Source organism: Vidua chalybeata, chromosome 1 (genome assembly GCF_026979565.1).
Source record: "Vidua chalybeata isolate OUT-0048 chromosome 1, bVidCha1 merged haplotype, whole genome shotgun sequence".
Lineage (NCBI taxonomy): Eukaryota > Metazoa > Chordata > Aves > Passeriformes > Viduidae > Vidua > Vidua chalybeata.
In genome coordinates this window covers 83,106,987-83,120,937 of record NC_071530.1, presented here as the reverse complement: position 1 = coordinate 83,120,937, position 13,951 = coordinate 83,106,987, and the positions used below count along the sequence as shown (strand labels likewise).

At 35.0% G+C, this 13,951-nt stretch overlaps 1 protein-coding gene across 1 annotated transcript in view; it reads right to left on the bottom strand.

The window, feature by feature from the left end:
* The window catches only part of ABCA13 (ATP binding cassette subfamily A member 13), a 166,520-nt gene that overhangs the window by 131,158 nt on the left and 21,411 nt on the right, over positions 1-13,951 (bottom strand). Inside the window, exons 9-14 of the mRNA XM_053950805.1 lie at positions 13,779-13,943; positions 12,070-12,272; positions 5,734-10,119; positions 4,421-4,527; positions 2,447-2,565; positions 969-1,141 (exon numbers count right to left, since the gene is read on the bottom strand). Coding sequence (XP_053806780.1) covers positions 969-1,141; positions 2,447-2,565; positions 4,421-4,527; positions 5,734-10,119; positions 12,070-12,272; positions 13,779-13,943 — 5,153 coding nt within the window. The remainder of the gene's footprint in view (positions 1-968; positions 1,142-2,446; positions 2,566-4,420; positions 4,528-5,733; positions 10,120-12,069; positions 12,273-13,778; positions 13,944-13,951) is intronic.

Sequence of the window (13,951 nt, the reverse complement as noted above, 5' to 3'; positions counted from 1 at the left end):
TGAGGCTGCATATGTAGAGATACACATGTATATCTCTACATATATACAAATGTAGAGATAGATTCCCATAATGACTAAGGCCCTAGCCAACAGTAGTTGATAGAGAAGGACAGGTCTAGCAATATCTCACTTCCATGTTTCTTATTGAACACACATTTTTAAAACCTAGAGATACAAATCACTGCAGTTCAGGATGAAAAAATATCTAATTATAATTTAAGTAATAAAGAGTATGCACATATTAGATATGATTTTCTCTTCAAAATTGGACATGAGCCTATGGTACTTAGGAGCAGCATCTAGGCTCAAGTTTATTATTACTGTAATTCACAGACACCATTCAAGCCTATTATGAAAACAATCCAACAGTCAAACCAGTACAGTAACAATTATAACAATGTCTACTTCTAGCTGATTGCAAATTTGAAATACTCTGTAGTAGCAGCTTTACTTAAAATCTAATGGTTTTTCCCATGCAAATAACTATCAGAAGTTGTTTGGACTTCAATCCCATCAGTTTACAGTCACTGTACTGTGTTTCTTATTCTTTGGACTGCTGAACTGATCTGAATGCTTAATATTTCACAAAAAGATATTCAGCTATTGAGAGGAAAAGCCATATCAAAAGAGCTATATATAAAAAATTTGGATATCAAAATTTTGACCTAACCGAAGTGACAGGAAATTGAAAGTTTTCTTTAGTTGTGATCCAAAGCATTCATCTGGTGGAGCAGCAAGATCTGCTGCAAGTGTTCAGCAAAAAAATATAAGGGTTTTTAAAAGTATTCAGTTATTCTAAATTACTTAAATAATTTGTATATTTTATCCACTCAGTTTTAAGTTAAATGAACAAATCTTAAAAAGACAGTAGCTCTCCTGTAATTACTTAGTTTAGAACACAGACATATGTACAGAACATCACTAATGATGAAGAACCATTTGGGGTACCAAAATGTGAAAGGCTTTACATTTTCAGTCGTCTCTGGGTGCTCCCCAACATTAGCTGGCATTCACAGCTGTCACTGCTGGTATTCTGCAAAGCTCCCACGAAGCTCTCCAAAGCATTGGAAAGTTTTTGGTTTATATATGCCATACTCTCACAATCCCCCTTGTTGAAAGCTGGCAAATATCCTCCAATATCCTGCAGAATACGGTGATCACATGGTTAGTAAATCCATGAAATTGTGTTATCGTTTGAAGTAGCAGCCCTTGGCAAGTAGATGATTTGTAGTTTCAAATGAGAACATGGGTAAGGTAATATTCTCTTAGTCATTGTATGATTAACTGAAACTGGAATAAACGTTTTCAAGAAGCAAGGAATTTTCAAATATTTGAGTTTTGGAAACAATCAGATTGGGAATTTGAACTATCCTGTCAAGGAGAGTCATCCACTAATAGAAATGCCAATCTTTTAAAATGTGTTTCAAAATAAAATGAGCTGTTCTTTTTCCTTTTTTTTTTTTTTTATTTCAGTCAGACCATTTTTATCTCTTTCCAAAAAAACTTGTTTTGAACATCAGTTTTGATTCAACAAACCAAAATATCTGGATCCTGATATCCAAAGTTTTTCATGCATTACGCTTTATATAGTATGCACTTTTTTATTTTCTCCTGAATATTTACAATTTTTATTTTGCTAAGCTTTTTTAATATTTACAGAAGTAGGTCATAGAAGGGTGGTGACTACACAAATGCATTTGGCCTGCAAAAGTCTGCTGTGATATATGAGTGATGCCACTTGTCATCTCTTTAACACTGCTGTTCGTGTCAGAAAAATGTCCAGGTAGACAAAGCAGCAGAGCTATTTAATCAAGAGAAGACAGATTCTATACTAAAAAGCATGACTTTAGTATTTTGTCTGTGTATAGCAGACTAATCTGTGTACACACACATGTGCTATCCAAAGGCCTGCTTCCAACTCTGGGTGAGTCTCTATTTGCCAAATATTACTCTCACCTGCTGGCAATTTCACTTTAAAGAAAAACAGACTGAACTCAAGTGGTAATCATAACTCCTATTTTAGTTGGACTTATTCTGGCTAAGAAGTTTTTTTGTTTCTAGTTAAATTTCACAAATGTTCCTGTGATGATTTAAAAGTATAAATGTACTATAACTCATTAAATTAGCAGAATGACGTAATTTAAAGAAATTAAAAATTGGCTGCTGTTTCACATTGATTGACAATCCAATTATCCTAGTTATAGGACTTCTCATAATTCAAAGTCATACTTAGAGCTTGTAAAGCTCACCACTGTTTATTTAAGTAATTTCTTCTGGGTATTTCTATCAAAATTATCAGAGTTATACCTATTTAAACCTCAGGTTTGGATAGCCACTGTGGAGACCTGTCATTCAGACAGTGGGGAAAAAAAAGGGAACTTTCATTAGTTTCCAACGTTTAATGCATGCTGTAAAGTACACTTCTGGGTGAGGGAATCAGTCAGACCTGATAATGATCTTGAGCCACAGCAATCCCTTCAAAGACAGCGAGGAGCAAGTGACTCATTAATCCATCTTTACACTTTGTAATGGCACAGAAAATGTTGCTAAAGACAATGGGTTCTTCTGTAAGAGAAAATGTCCAGATTTAATCAGATTTAAAAAAAAAACAACTTGAAATCAAATTTAAAGCTAGCCAACAAGTAAAGGAGAGAAAATTTTTTAAAAGGAAGGAACGTCTGATGTGTTAAGGCACAAAGAAATATTTCTAACTAAATTTATGTAGCATTTCAGAGGAGAAGAAAGGCTGATTTGATTCAATTTCAGTTACTCTTCTCCATAACATTTTCCTGATCAATAATAAGAGCATCCCTACCTGCTACAGAACCAGAGAAGAAAATTTCCTATTTGCTCTTCATGAGCAAGAAGCATAACTGAGAAGCTGAGTATATTAACCAGATCTACCTTTCCCTCAGGCAGGCTCCCCTGATGCTATTTCCTTCTAGGAACACCTGGATGTTACTAACCCTCCAGTGAACAGTAACTTTCCAACCCAAACTACAAGGGGAGTGAAACAGCATTAAGGAAGCATTTTCCATATCTTGGGATAATGAACCCATATAGTAGTATTAGTATTAGTATTAGGTAATAGTATTATCCCCCATGCAGACTGTTTCTACCCAAGCTTGCAGCCACCATATCCTTGGAAAAAACCTCCTTTCTGCTGTCTGCAGTGGGTTTGTACATGGGATAATGGTAAAGGAATTTGACTTGACTGCTGAATTCTCATTCAGTATCAAGGTAATATTTTCACCTATAGAGTTTTTTTTCCTTAAGTTTGCTTCTTAAGTCAAGTAGGAAGAATAACAAACATTAAACACTGCTTCTAAAACAAGCAAACCTTGATCTTGCTCATAGAAGTAATACAATACTATTCCTCAAATCAAGCCAAATCAAGCAGTTTTCCCCTTTTCTCATTCGGTTTCATAATATTTTCTGTAACAAATTAAACATTATGAAACATTCTCACAAACAGGGGATTGAAATGAGAATGACAGGAATTTAGTTCCCTAATCTCAGTTCTCTCAATAAACAGACTGTTCTACAGAGGTCAAGGACAGAGCACAGGTACCTGGCTACACAATTTCAGTATCACTTATCCTAGCTCAACGTCACTACTGTTTTACTCTTTGGAACTACATCCATCATAGGAGAGTAGAGAAGACAGTCAAAACTGAGTTGTAATCACATCTTACACTCTTTTGGAAATTAATTTGGCATAAGACATTACAGATTTTATCCCTTGCCTTAGAAGGGCAGGTTAATGTCTCCTAACTGCTCTTTGCAAACAATTCTGGGCATAGTTGGCTAAAATATGAGCTTTGAAAAGCATTGGCTTTTGTTGCCCAAAGAAAACATAATATGAAATTATACTCAAGTCAATATCTATATTGAGAGGTTCTAGCCTTTCTTAAAGTGCACAACTTGGGAGCAGATACAGAAGAAATAAAACAAGGTAACACATTAAAATTTGAACAATTTTTTGAAGGTGAAGTTTTTCAGCTACAGGTAGCCAATTCACTGGCATGACAAGGCCAGAAGTGGACCATGCTACTTCCTTTAAATACCTGTCCCATTTTTCCTTACTGTCAGCTACACGCTGCCCTGTGGCAAGTCTGGCTCATTAAAAAAAAACCCTGTGACTTGACTCAGCTCACTAGCTGAGGAGAAGCAGCAAGATCTCCTGCTTTCACTTGGATTTTAAATCTATGTGAACACCCTAGAAAGAAATCATCCCTTTGTATGATCCGTATTAGATTTCTTCCTGTGCCTCTGTTGGTTTAATTTCCAGGCATCAGTATGCTTGCTGTGCTTGGCATCACCCAAATTACCTTATTTGTACAAAAGCTTGCTTAGAGTAAAGCCTTAACTTAACAGCATTAACACATGGGGACTCAGAGTCACTACTGTGGTAACCAACCTGAAAAGGTTTTGAGAATATTCAAAATGATAAATTGCAATTTCTGCAATAGTACGACACTATCAGGGTATAAACGTTCCTGAAGAATGTTGCAGATTTTAGATGCTCTGTAGAAACATCAATAAGAAAACATTACTTTCATTCCAAGCGTACCACAGAAAAATTTCAAGAAGTGACAATGCACAAATGCAGTCTTCAATGAACCACACAAAGATTTCAATATTAATAGTTATTACATTTGTTTGAACTATTTGAAAATCAGAATATAATACTTCCATGTTAAAAAAAATAAACCCTAAGAATGCTAGAAAATACTTTCACAAAATAAGCAATATTGTAATAGCTTCAGAAACACTGAAAGCCCACAGAATATACTGATTTGATGGTAAAGAGCATATAATCAGCATGTAGGGAAAATAAACCATTTTTCTAGTACTTGCTTTTGATATTTTTCAACAGATTAAGTTAATACCTGACCCTGAAGGACAATGGTTTTATGCATTTACATAAAATTAATCATAAAGGTCAAAATACCACATCACAGCATCAACTTTACAATGCCATTTCTCAGCTGGTTTATGTCAGTAGGACCAGTAGCTCCACCAGCAAGATAACCTAGAGCTGTTTGGAGCAACCAACTTGTGGTTCATTCAATGTTGTTTAAATGTAGCAACTCCAGCCTAGCAGCCTTTTTATTAAGTAAACCATCAGTAAATCTGAAACAGTTTCCTCTGCTTCTGGATTACATGTGATCTGAGTAATCAGGCAAATATGATTGTGGGCTCAAGATTCCTTCAGACACTGCATTTGTTAAATCGAACAACTTAACACAATTGCCATAAGACATCAACAAATTTAAGTTAAAGAAACTTTATATAGCTGTATTTGGATATAGTAAAAAAGTTCCACACACACCACAAAGAATTAGGCTCAAGCATTCCTTAACATTTAGCTCCAAAGACAAAAAAGACTGTTGCCTGCCGATTAGTGGGGGTTCAGTATTCAGACATGCAAGGATTTTAAAACACAAGTATCTCCAAATAATTGTTTCTATAATAGTTCCAAAGAAACTAATTCAAGTATCAATACATGTGACTAAGCACATATCGTAAACACAAACTAAACACAATAATCTGGTCCACACAATGTGTTCTGATACCAAATACAGCTGGTCTGAACAACATAAATTGGAACAAATCTGAAATGAAACACTAATTAACTTAATAAAAGTTTTGATTGAGCTGTTCATAAACAGAGAGCCCTTCTGTCATTGTCAACACACTTCCCAAAATGAGTACATGGAAAACACTCACCTCAGTTCTGCCATTAGATCCTTATGCAAATTCATTAGTAAGAGTTTTGTTTTATTCATGTCATGTTCTGCAGTGGACTGAAATATTATTTGCAAAATCTCTTGCATGCTCTCCAGAGTTCTGCTTTGGGACTGTGTAGAAATGTCTCTATACAGTGCATTATAAAAAAATGAATCAATAAAGTCAACTTTATGAAGCTCAGTATTGTTTGTATGCAAATCTTCTTCTACAACATCAAGATCAGCAATTATATGAAGGAGGCTGTTTAACAAAACTGAAAAAGCAGGGTGAGTATTAGTCAATTTCTCTCTGCTAAAATGACTGTCACCAAACAATATACCAGTATGGACCTTCTTAGACTTATTTTGGAATAGTTCCAGAAAGGCAATAATATCTTTGACAGCCAGCAGTAGGTCATTTGATGAACTTTCATTAGTCATAAGGAGAATTAGGGCATGCATTATTTTAGAATAATTTTTATTGTTACACTTGCATAGAATAATCTTCACAATGTCTTGTATATCTTCAAAATTTCTTGATAAAGCATCTTCAGATGACGTCTTAAAGTGCTCTAGTAAAACATCAGGCGCCATTGAAGAGGACTGTCCAGTGGCCAACTTTAGTAATTGAAACTCTTGATCTATCACTAAAAGTAAGTGTCTAACACTAAAATTCACCAATAAATTTTCTATGCTTGTAACTACAGGAAACAAGAAGTTCTCAAAGTTGTCAGATATATTGATGTTCCCACTTAAAGCTGATATTGTCATAAGCATTGCGTGTGTCTGGTTTCCAACAGATGACAGCGTCATTAGAGGCTGAATTACAGAAAGAAAAGAAAGGACAGCTTCAGTATTCAGGAGTCTGGAAATTTCACTGGTCATATTCTTAACATTAGTAAGAACACTCTTAAGTGATGTTCTTGACTCTCTGTTCCAACTTAGGCCACCATAAAAATTATTCAGCTGTTCAAGAAGACTTTTGGCCATCTCCATTTCTGACACTGAAATGCTGCCCAGAGTTTCTATGATTTGTAAAGCCATTTGGCTCTTTGATGTGGAGGAACAATTGATTGCATGTGTATTATTCACCTGCAGTGGCACAGCATAAAGGGATAGCTCATTCCAAAAATCTAGCAGTTCTTCGAGAACTGATCTATTTATATGATGGAGCTCAGAAAACTTCAAAACTATAGAGTTCCATTCTTTAATCTGATGAAAAAAGCAAGTCAGATTGCGAGTGATATCCATCTGAATGTCCTCCATAGAACAAGCAAAACTGTCATCCAGAGTGATGAGTTTAAGCTTCTTAATGACTTCAATGACTGCACTGTAATGAAGAGTAGAATTGGTGTGCACCAAGTCACAAGGTTTAACAGTGGGATCACTCTGAGGTGTTGCTGTTGTGAGAGTCCAGCAGAACGCTGCAGAAAAACAGACAGAGGCCTCGCCAGGTTCATCAGAGATGTCTGCCAATGTCTCCAGCAACATTAGAAGATCTTCAACTTGATTAGAGAACTCCTCATCAGTAAACATTGGCATTTTTTCTTCCTGAGTCAATATGAAAGCATATATTTCAGATAGTGCTTCTGTAATGTTTTCATGAGCCAATCTTTCTGTAAGGCTGATGACATCAAAGAGGAGGTTGAACACATCTTCTGTATTGTAGAGCTCATTTTGTTCAAAAAGCTGTGTTATTTGGCGTACACCAGTCAGGTTCCAGTAACATGATATGTTCTCAAATGCATCCCACCAGTCTGTTAAGGTACCTAACCCAGAGTTCCCAAGGTTAAAAGGTGTGATATTTTTAAAGAAATTTTCTAGGTTCTCCTGGATCTGTTTGAATATACTTATCAAAAATTCAACATCCATATTTCTCATGTTTTGCACCAAGGCAACTATATGCTTTAGAAACTCCATTTCATCTCTTAATGGAAAGACAATAAAAGTAGGAGACTTGAAATTTTCAAGTGCCTTCCTTACCAGTTCAATATTCAAACCTGCTGTTTCTATCAGTTTCTGAGGAAATGTTTTGTGTTCATTCTGCAAGTTTGAGTCAAGTTTTCTGATCATATTTTGAAAGAACTCCATCAGCAAACTGATATTTTTCCCATGCAAGAAAGGTTCGATCTCATTGTCCAAATGAGAGGAGCTGTTTTCTTGGAATTCAAAAGTTTTATTTTTCAGAAGACTTTGAATTTCTGACAAAAGTTCCACTGATATAAGATGAATGTGGTGAAAAGGATTAAGGAGCATTCTTGAAGTCCTGTTAAAACCATGGTTTGACTGACTAAAATGGGTCTTCTTTGACATATACAATGAGCTCCCAAGTAAATCACTGATAATAGTCTGAATTTTCTCTCCAGAATTATTTAAAAGTTTAAAAATAAATTCAAGCACATTAATATCATGTTTTACATAAAGTTCGGGGAGAATAAGTTTCAAAGTTTTTGCTATGATATTGAAATAAACACTTGCACAAATCACATTAGATGCACCCAGGGAACATTCAGGGAGTGTCAAATTAAAAACCAAATCAACAAAGTCCATCACATTCATTATCTTAGCATCTATCTCAGCTTTTCCCAGAGATCTGAGAAGAAAAAAAATATGTCTTGCACTTTCAAGGTGGGAAGGTGACTTGTATTTTTCAGTGAGATTACTTAATCCATATATCCATGTGTTGCAACCCTCTGCTTCATCCATTGCACTATGAAAATTTAGAAAGGAGTTAAGATGAGATGAAAAATTTGTTTGCAAGTAGCTTCTATCTTTCAGACTATTACCCAAAATTAGTTTGGTAATATTCTGGAAAATGCTGATACAAACCATATATTTGTCTCGAGGTACACTTTTTAAAAAAGCAGATGTGTCATTTATCTCAGTGAGAATAATTTCAAGTTCCTCTTGGGAGAGCTTAAGAATAGTAGAAAGGGAATTTTCAATTGAAAATACACCAGCACCCTTATCTTCTCCCTCAGATCCTCCTGAGATTAAAGCATCAAACCAAGAATTCAAAAACTCTTCATTAACAATCTTCAGTATAGATTTCTGCATTTTAGTTATCACAGCTCCCATTGTCTCTAAAACACTTTCTAAACTGCTATCTTTAAGCAAGTTTGTGACTTCAAATGAATTGTTAATTACCCTTTGAAGATTAACAAGGAAAGCCTCAAAATCTTTCAAGTCATTTAAATTGCCATTTTCCTGAAATACAGCTTTTAAAAGCTTCAGTGCTGCTCCTGTAGCTTCAACAATAGCCATAGCTGTATTATTGCACAGTTCATCTTGAGTTACATTTAAAAAGTTCTCAGAGAGATATGCCAAATCATCTCTTAGGCAGACAAAATAGGTTGAATTCAAATTTAAGATTTCCGATGCCTCTTCAAAAATCTCTGTCCACGCCTGAAGCCATGTAAAAGTGCAGTGCAAAGCAGAAGGCACAGTTACCTTATCTCCCCAGTTTGTTACATCAGACAGGACACTGTCCAATGGAAGCAGAAGTAAGTCATAAACCTCTGCTGAATGTTCTACAGAACTCATGTTTGCTAGATAGAAATCAGTGCATCCATTTTTTACCAGGCATTCTGGAGGCAGGTCAAGAAACTCTTCCAAATAACATAAGAGAGCTCTTTGGAGCTCTTCATCTATAAATAAAGTTTTAAGGCTGCTCAGAGTGTCATAAATGACTTGTATATCTTTTTCTCCATTCTGTGCAAGAAACTGTGCCTGAAACTCTGTATAGTTGTAAATTAATAGTAATTTTTCACAGAGAGACTTACTGGTGAGGTTCCAGAGAAGATCAAAAGTTTCAAACAGAAAATCAAAAACTAGTTCCTTATTTTGCAAATCATGCCACACTTGAGAAGATGACATACTTTTTGAAACCTCATAAAGAAGTTTTAACAGAGTGTTATTGCTCTTAATATTTAAAACCAGATCATCATTCTGATACAGAGAGAGAATTTTCGGAACAAGTGAGGCCACAATAGTACTGTTTAATTTTTGGATATTTCTGATGAAGTCATGCACAATTTCTCCTAATTCTTGTACCTTATACATAAAAGATGCATTATTACTCACTCCAGGAATTGTGCTAAGTGAGACATTGACATGATCACCAGACAATGATTCAACTTCATAGATATTTCTTTGGAAGTGTCCACTGAATTGTTTTAAATGGTCCAAAGCAACAAAATTTTTTATCCATATAATTGCATTATTCAAGGCATTTTCAATTAGAGACTTATTTGAAGAAACTGAGGAATCAAACATTATAAATTTTTCTATGAATTCTACAAGATGAAAAAGAGGATCCATTTTCTTTTCACCAGAAATCCTTAAGTTTTCTTCTGTCTTCAAAAACTCTTTGAAAGACGTCAAAATCCTGAAAAAATAATCATAAGGTTTTTTTCTTATTAGTTACCTAGCCAGCAGACAAGAATTTTTTTAACTATATATTATTTAAATTTTAGAATCTAGGTTTATTTACTTTATTCAAGGACATTCCAAATATAATTTAAATAGCAGTCACAAATTAATCATCACAAAATCTGAATTAGCAAAACTCAACAATTGCTTTGGGTTTCAAAAAATGTGCAAAAAACCTTACTGGAAAGTCACAACTTCATTCAAATCAAAACCTGACTGTAGACAGCAATTAAAGAATTGTGCATTTATCAGTACTTATAATCAAGCTTGTAAGCCACAAAGTGTCCAACACCTTTGATTACATCACATTTTCAGCTGCTGAAAAGAACAAAGATTTTATGTTCCACAGACTAATTATTTTAGAGACAGGAATGTATCAATGAAATCAATCAAAACCTCTAATTTTCTGTGAACTCTAAAATTTTTTTTTTGTTTTCTCATAATTATTGAAAGCTAAAACATTCCAACTGACTGCCTGATAGCTGATCACTGCTATTTTAATATCTACAAAAACCACGAAATCACAGTGAAAATTGGAATGCACCCACTGATGTTTCTATTGTGTCAGTATTATTTATCAAGATAGAAAAACAATTACTATCCCCATAAGAGTGGTCAAGAGGAGGTGCATGGAAGAAAGAGCCTTTGAATGTAATGGCCTCAAGTTGAAAATATCTTCTCCTTAAAGATATTTTCTTTCTCTCCAGACTCTGCAATCAACAGAGGTAGAGCACAAAAACATTGTGTACTGCAAACAAAAGGGTAAAACAGCTGAAAAAATACTTCATTGTTATAACTGCAGCAGCACAGCAGTTTCCTTTTATAAATTAGACCCAAATTTCAAAACACTTACTAAATTTTTGAACAATTTGACTGCAATCTCTCTCTTACTAGTTGATAATGGATTGTTTCTTTCAGATGTATCTTCAGATGTTGACTTGTATAACATGAATCATATCTCCTCCAATTATAGTGTTTGATATGAACAAGTAATTACAAGCAATGAGAAACTGAGGCCAATATTATAACTCCCAGAAATGAGGCAAGTCATCCAGTGTGTCGTTAGAAAGAGGGAAGTATCAGTTCCTGTGCTCTGCCATGGACTTTTCTCGAGCCTCTGCCAATTCTGACAAACTTTTACTCCCTTTATGTACAGCTTAACTCTTCTGTAGAACCTTCCAGATCAGGAATATTTGAACAGCTTGACAAAACATATAATTCTTAATAAGGACGGGGCTTACAGCCACATCTTCATATAAAGTGTTTTCATTTTTATTCTGTCATGTACCAAACAGAGAACTTGAAACTGTAAGGAAAGTGCAAAAACATCAAAAGAAATCATAGACTCAGAGTGCCCTAGATGAGATTGCAAACTACATTATGTACAACTAATTCTATGTGTTTAAAATTCCATTTTCCATAGGCTGTAGCTGTTGCTGAAGGCTTCTGTTACAAGATCTCCTGCACAACTGCGTTGACTTCTACAGTAAAAATTCTAAGTATTTCACATGCACTAGACTGGCTATACATGAGAAGCATTACTGAGTCACACCAATTACTTGTGGGAATTCAACTTTGTTCGCAGAATAAGATAACTAATTCATGTCCTAGTTCAAAATGCCCATTATCCACAGCTCCTGATTCCTGTGAGTCCTGATCATGTAGTAGTCATATCCTCTGCTGAACCTGTAGGAAGCTATATTCTAAAGCAGAAACTTAATTTCTTTTCCAGAATATGTAAGCATTAGCACAGTTATTTGACTGTATACAAGGTTTTGAACTACAGAAAAAAAATAAAATCACAAAACAGACAAAAACCAGAAATCAATTAAATGCAAAGTGAAAATTAATATTCAGGTTGATCTAATTTTATAAGACAAATTGCAGAAAGATAAGTATAATTTACCAATCATGAGATGAAACATATCCTTTTGAAAAATAGGCATCTGATTTCTCATTCCATTGTTGGATCAGGGTATTTATCTCTGAAAAAAGTTTTCTGTCTTCCCTGTCATCTAGAAATTGAGACATTAAATCAGCCATGATTCTTCTAAGATCCAGAAGGAGATTCTGAGAGAGACTGCTGCTGTCGAGCCATTGCTCAAGTACCTAGTGGATTGAATGCAAAATAGATCACATTAATCAAAGCTTTCTTAGGCAGTACACAGAATTTGCATGTCTTTAAACAAATTCACACAATCAACAGTGATAGCAAAATTTCTCCCTAACCTCTCTAGACTCTGAAATGACTGACGTGACAAAGGTTGATTTTCAATACAGTTTTGACTGACACTCAAGTTGACAATGTAATGGGCTACAGCACATAGACAATTGACATCCTATGTGGTACTGACCTTGCCTAAAGGCCCAAGAATGGAAAAAAGATGGACTGAGGCTGAAATCAGCTAAAAGCTGACTTCCACAGCCGATTGTTGGCTCAGGCTTCTTTTACCAAACTTCCACCTACATTGCCAATATGATGCAAGATAGCAGCCTTAATGTTTTTGGAGTCCCATAACACAGAGATGACAAAGAAGTCTGCATGCTCCCCTTGTGTAGCCCAGAAATAAGCATATCAAAGCTTGGCCAAAATTATTGACTGCTCTCCTTTCCTTCACTATTACCTTTCTTTTTAATGCCAGATGAATATAACAGATCTAAGAGATATTCTGTTCACCAAGATAATTCACAGTGGCCAGCAGTTTACAGTATTTCTGGTTCCCATAATAAGATTGTTAACCCATGCTAAGAGTTTTAAAATCATGGCTGAAATTATTGCTGGATTTTATTACAGGGAAATTAGTGCATTAGTTTTGGCAATCATACTGAATTATTACCTCCTACTTCATACTTCATCATACAGCAGGGAAACCTTCTCAAAGATTACATGTATGAGGAAATACATAGGAATCTCTACATGTTTTCTTTAAATAATATTGCAAACATCTCCAGAGCAGCTTGGTACATAATTCTTCTCTTTTTTTAATGGAGAAAAACACGATGTTTCAGTATAAAAACAAATACCAGTGTTAAGGTAGCTGGGTGGTTTTCTTAGGAAATATGTGAATGTTTAATTCTTTCGTCCATGCAACTACACATATGTCATTACAGAGAATGCATGGCAAGCTATTCTGCCAGAGCAGAATTTTAAGAGTCTCTGCTGGAGGTTTATTTTTATCTTACTTCAGCCACCATTTCCAGAGACAGTGAGGGGAAAAATAAATAAATTAATTATATATTAATTTATATATAAATTAAGAGGTGTCTGATCAATTTTCAGTTTTGTCCAATATACAGTCTCAGGTGGAACAGTAAATGTTTACTGGAACAGTAAGCAGTTTCCTCTGACAGGTCTCTGCATTGCAGTATATTTCATTACATTCCCTATTACATTTCAAATCTGAATCTCTGTTAATGAGAAAATCTGATTAAGTGGACACATGATGATAGATTATACTTCCACTGTGATAATTCTTTATAAGGATTATTTCATTTTATTAGCAAGAAAGTTTATGAAAACGATTTTATAGATAACTTAGATCTTTTAACTGAGTTACTGCTGACAACCTACATGCAAAAAACTGGGAATTCAAACTATTAACTTGTTAAAGTTACCCATGCATAGAGTTTGAACTTGCTGACAGCATGAACAAGATACAGTTTGGCCTCATGCTGTGCAGAATTACAGCCCTCTCCATTATTCTCTTTGTTTGCTTCATCTTCTGGGACAACAGCCAGAGCAGAGCATACAAACTGCTCCAGTGTCTCTCCTGTGGGAATCTGGCAAG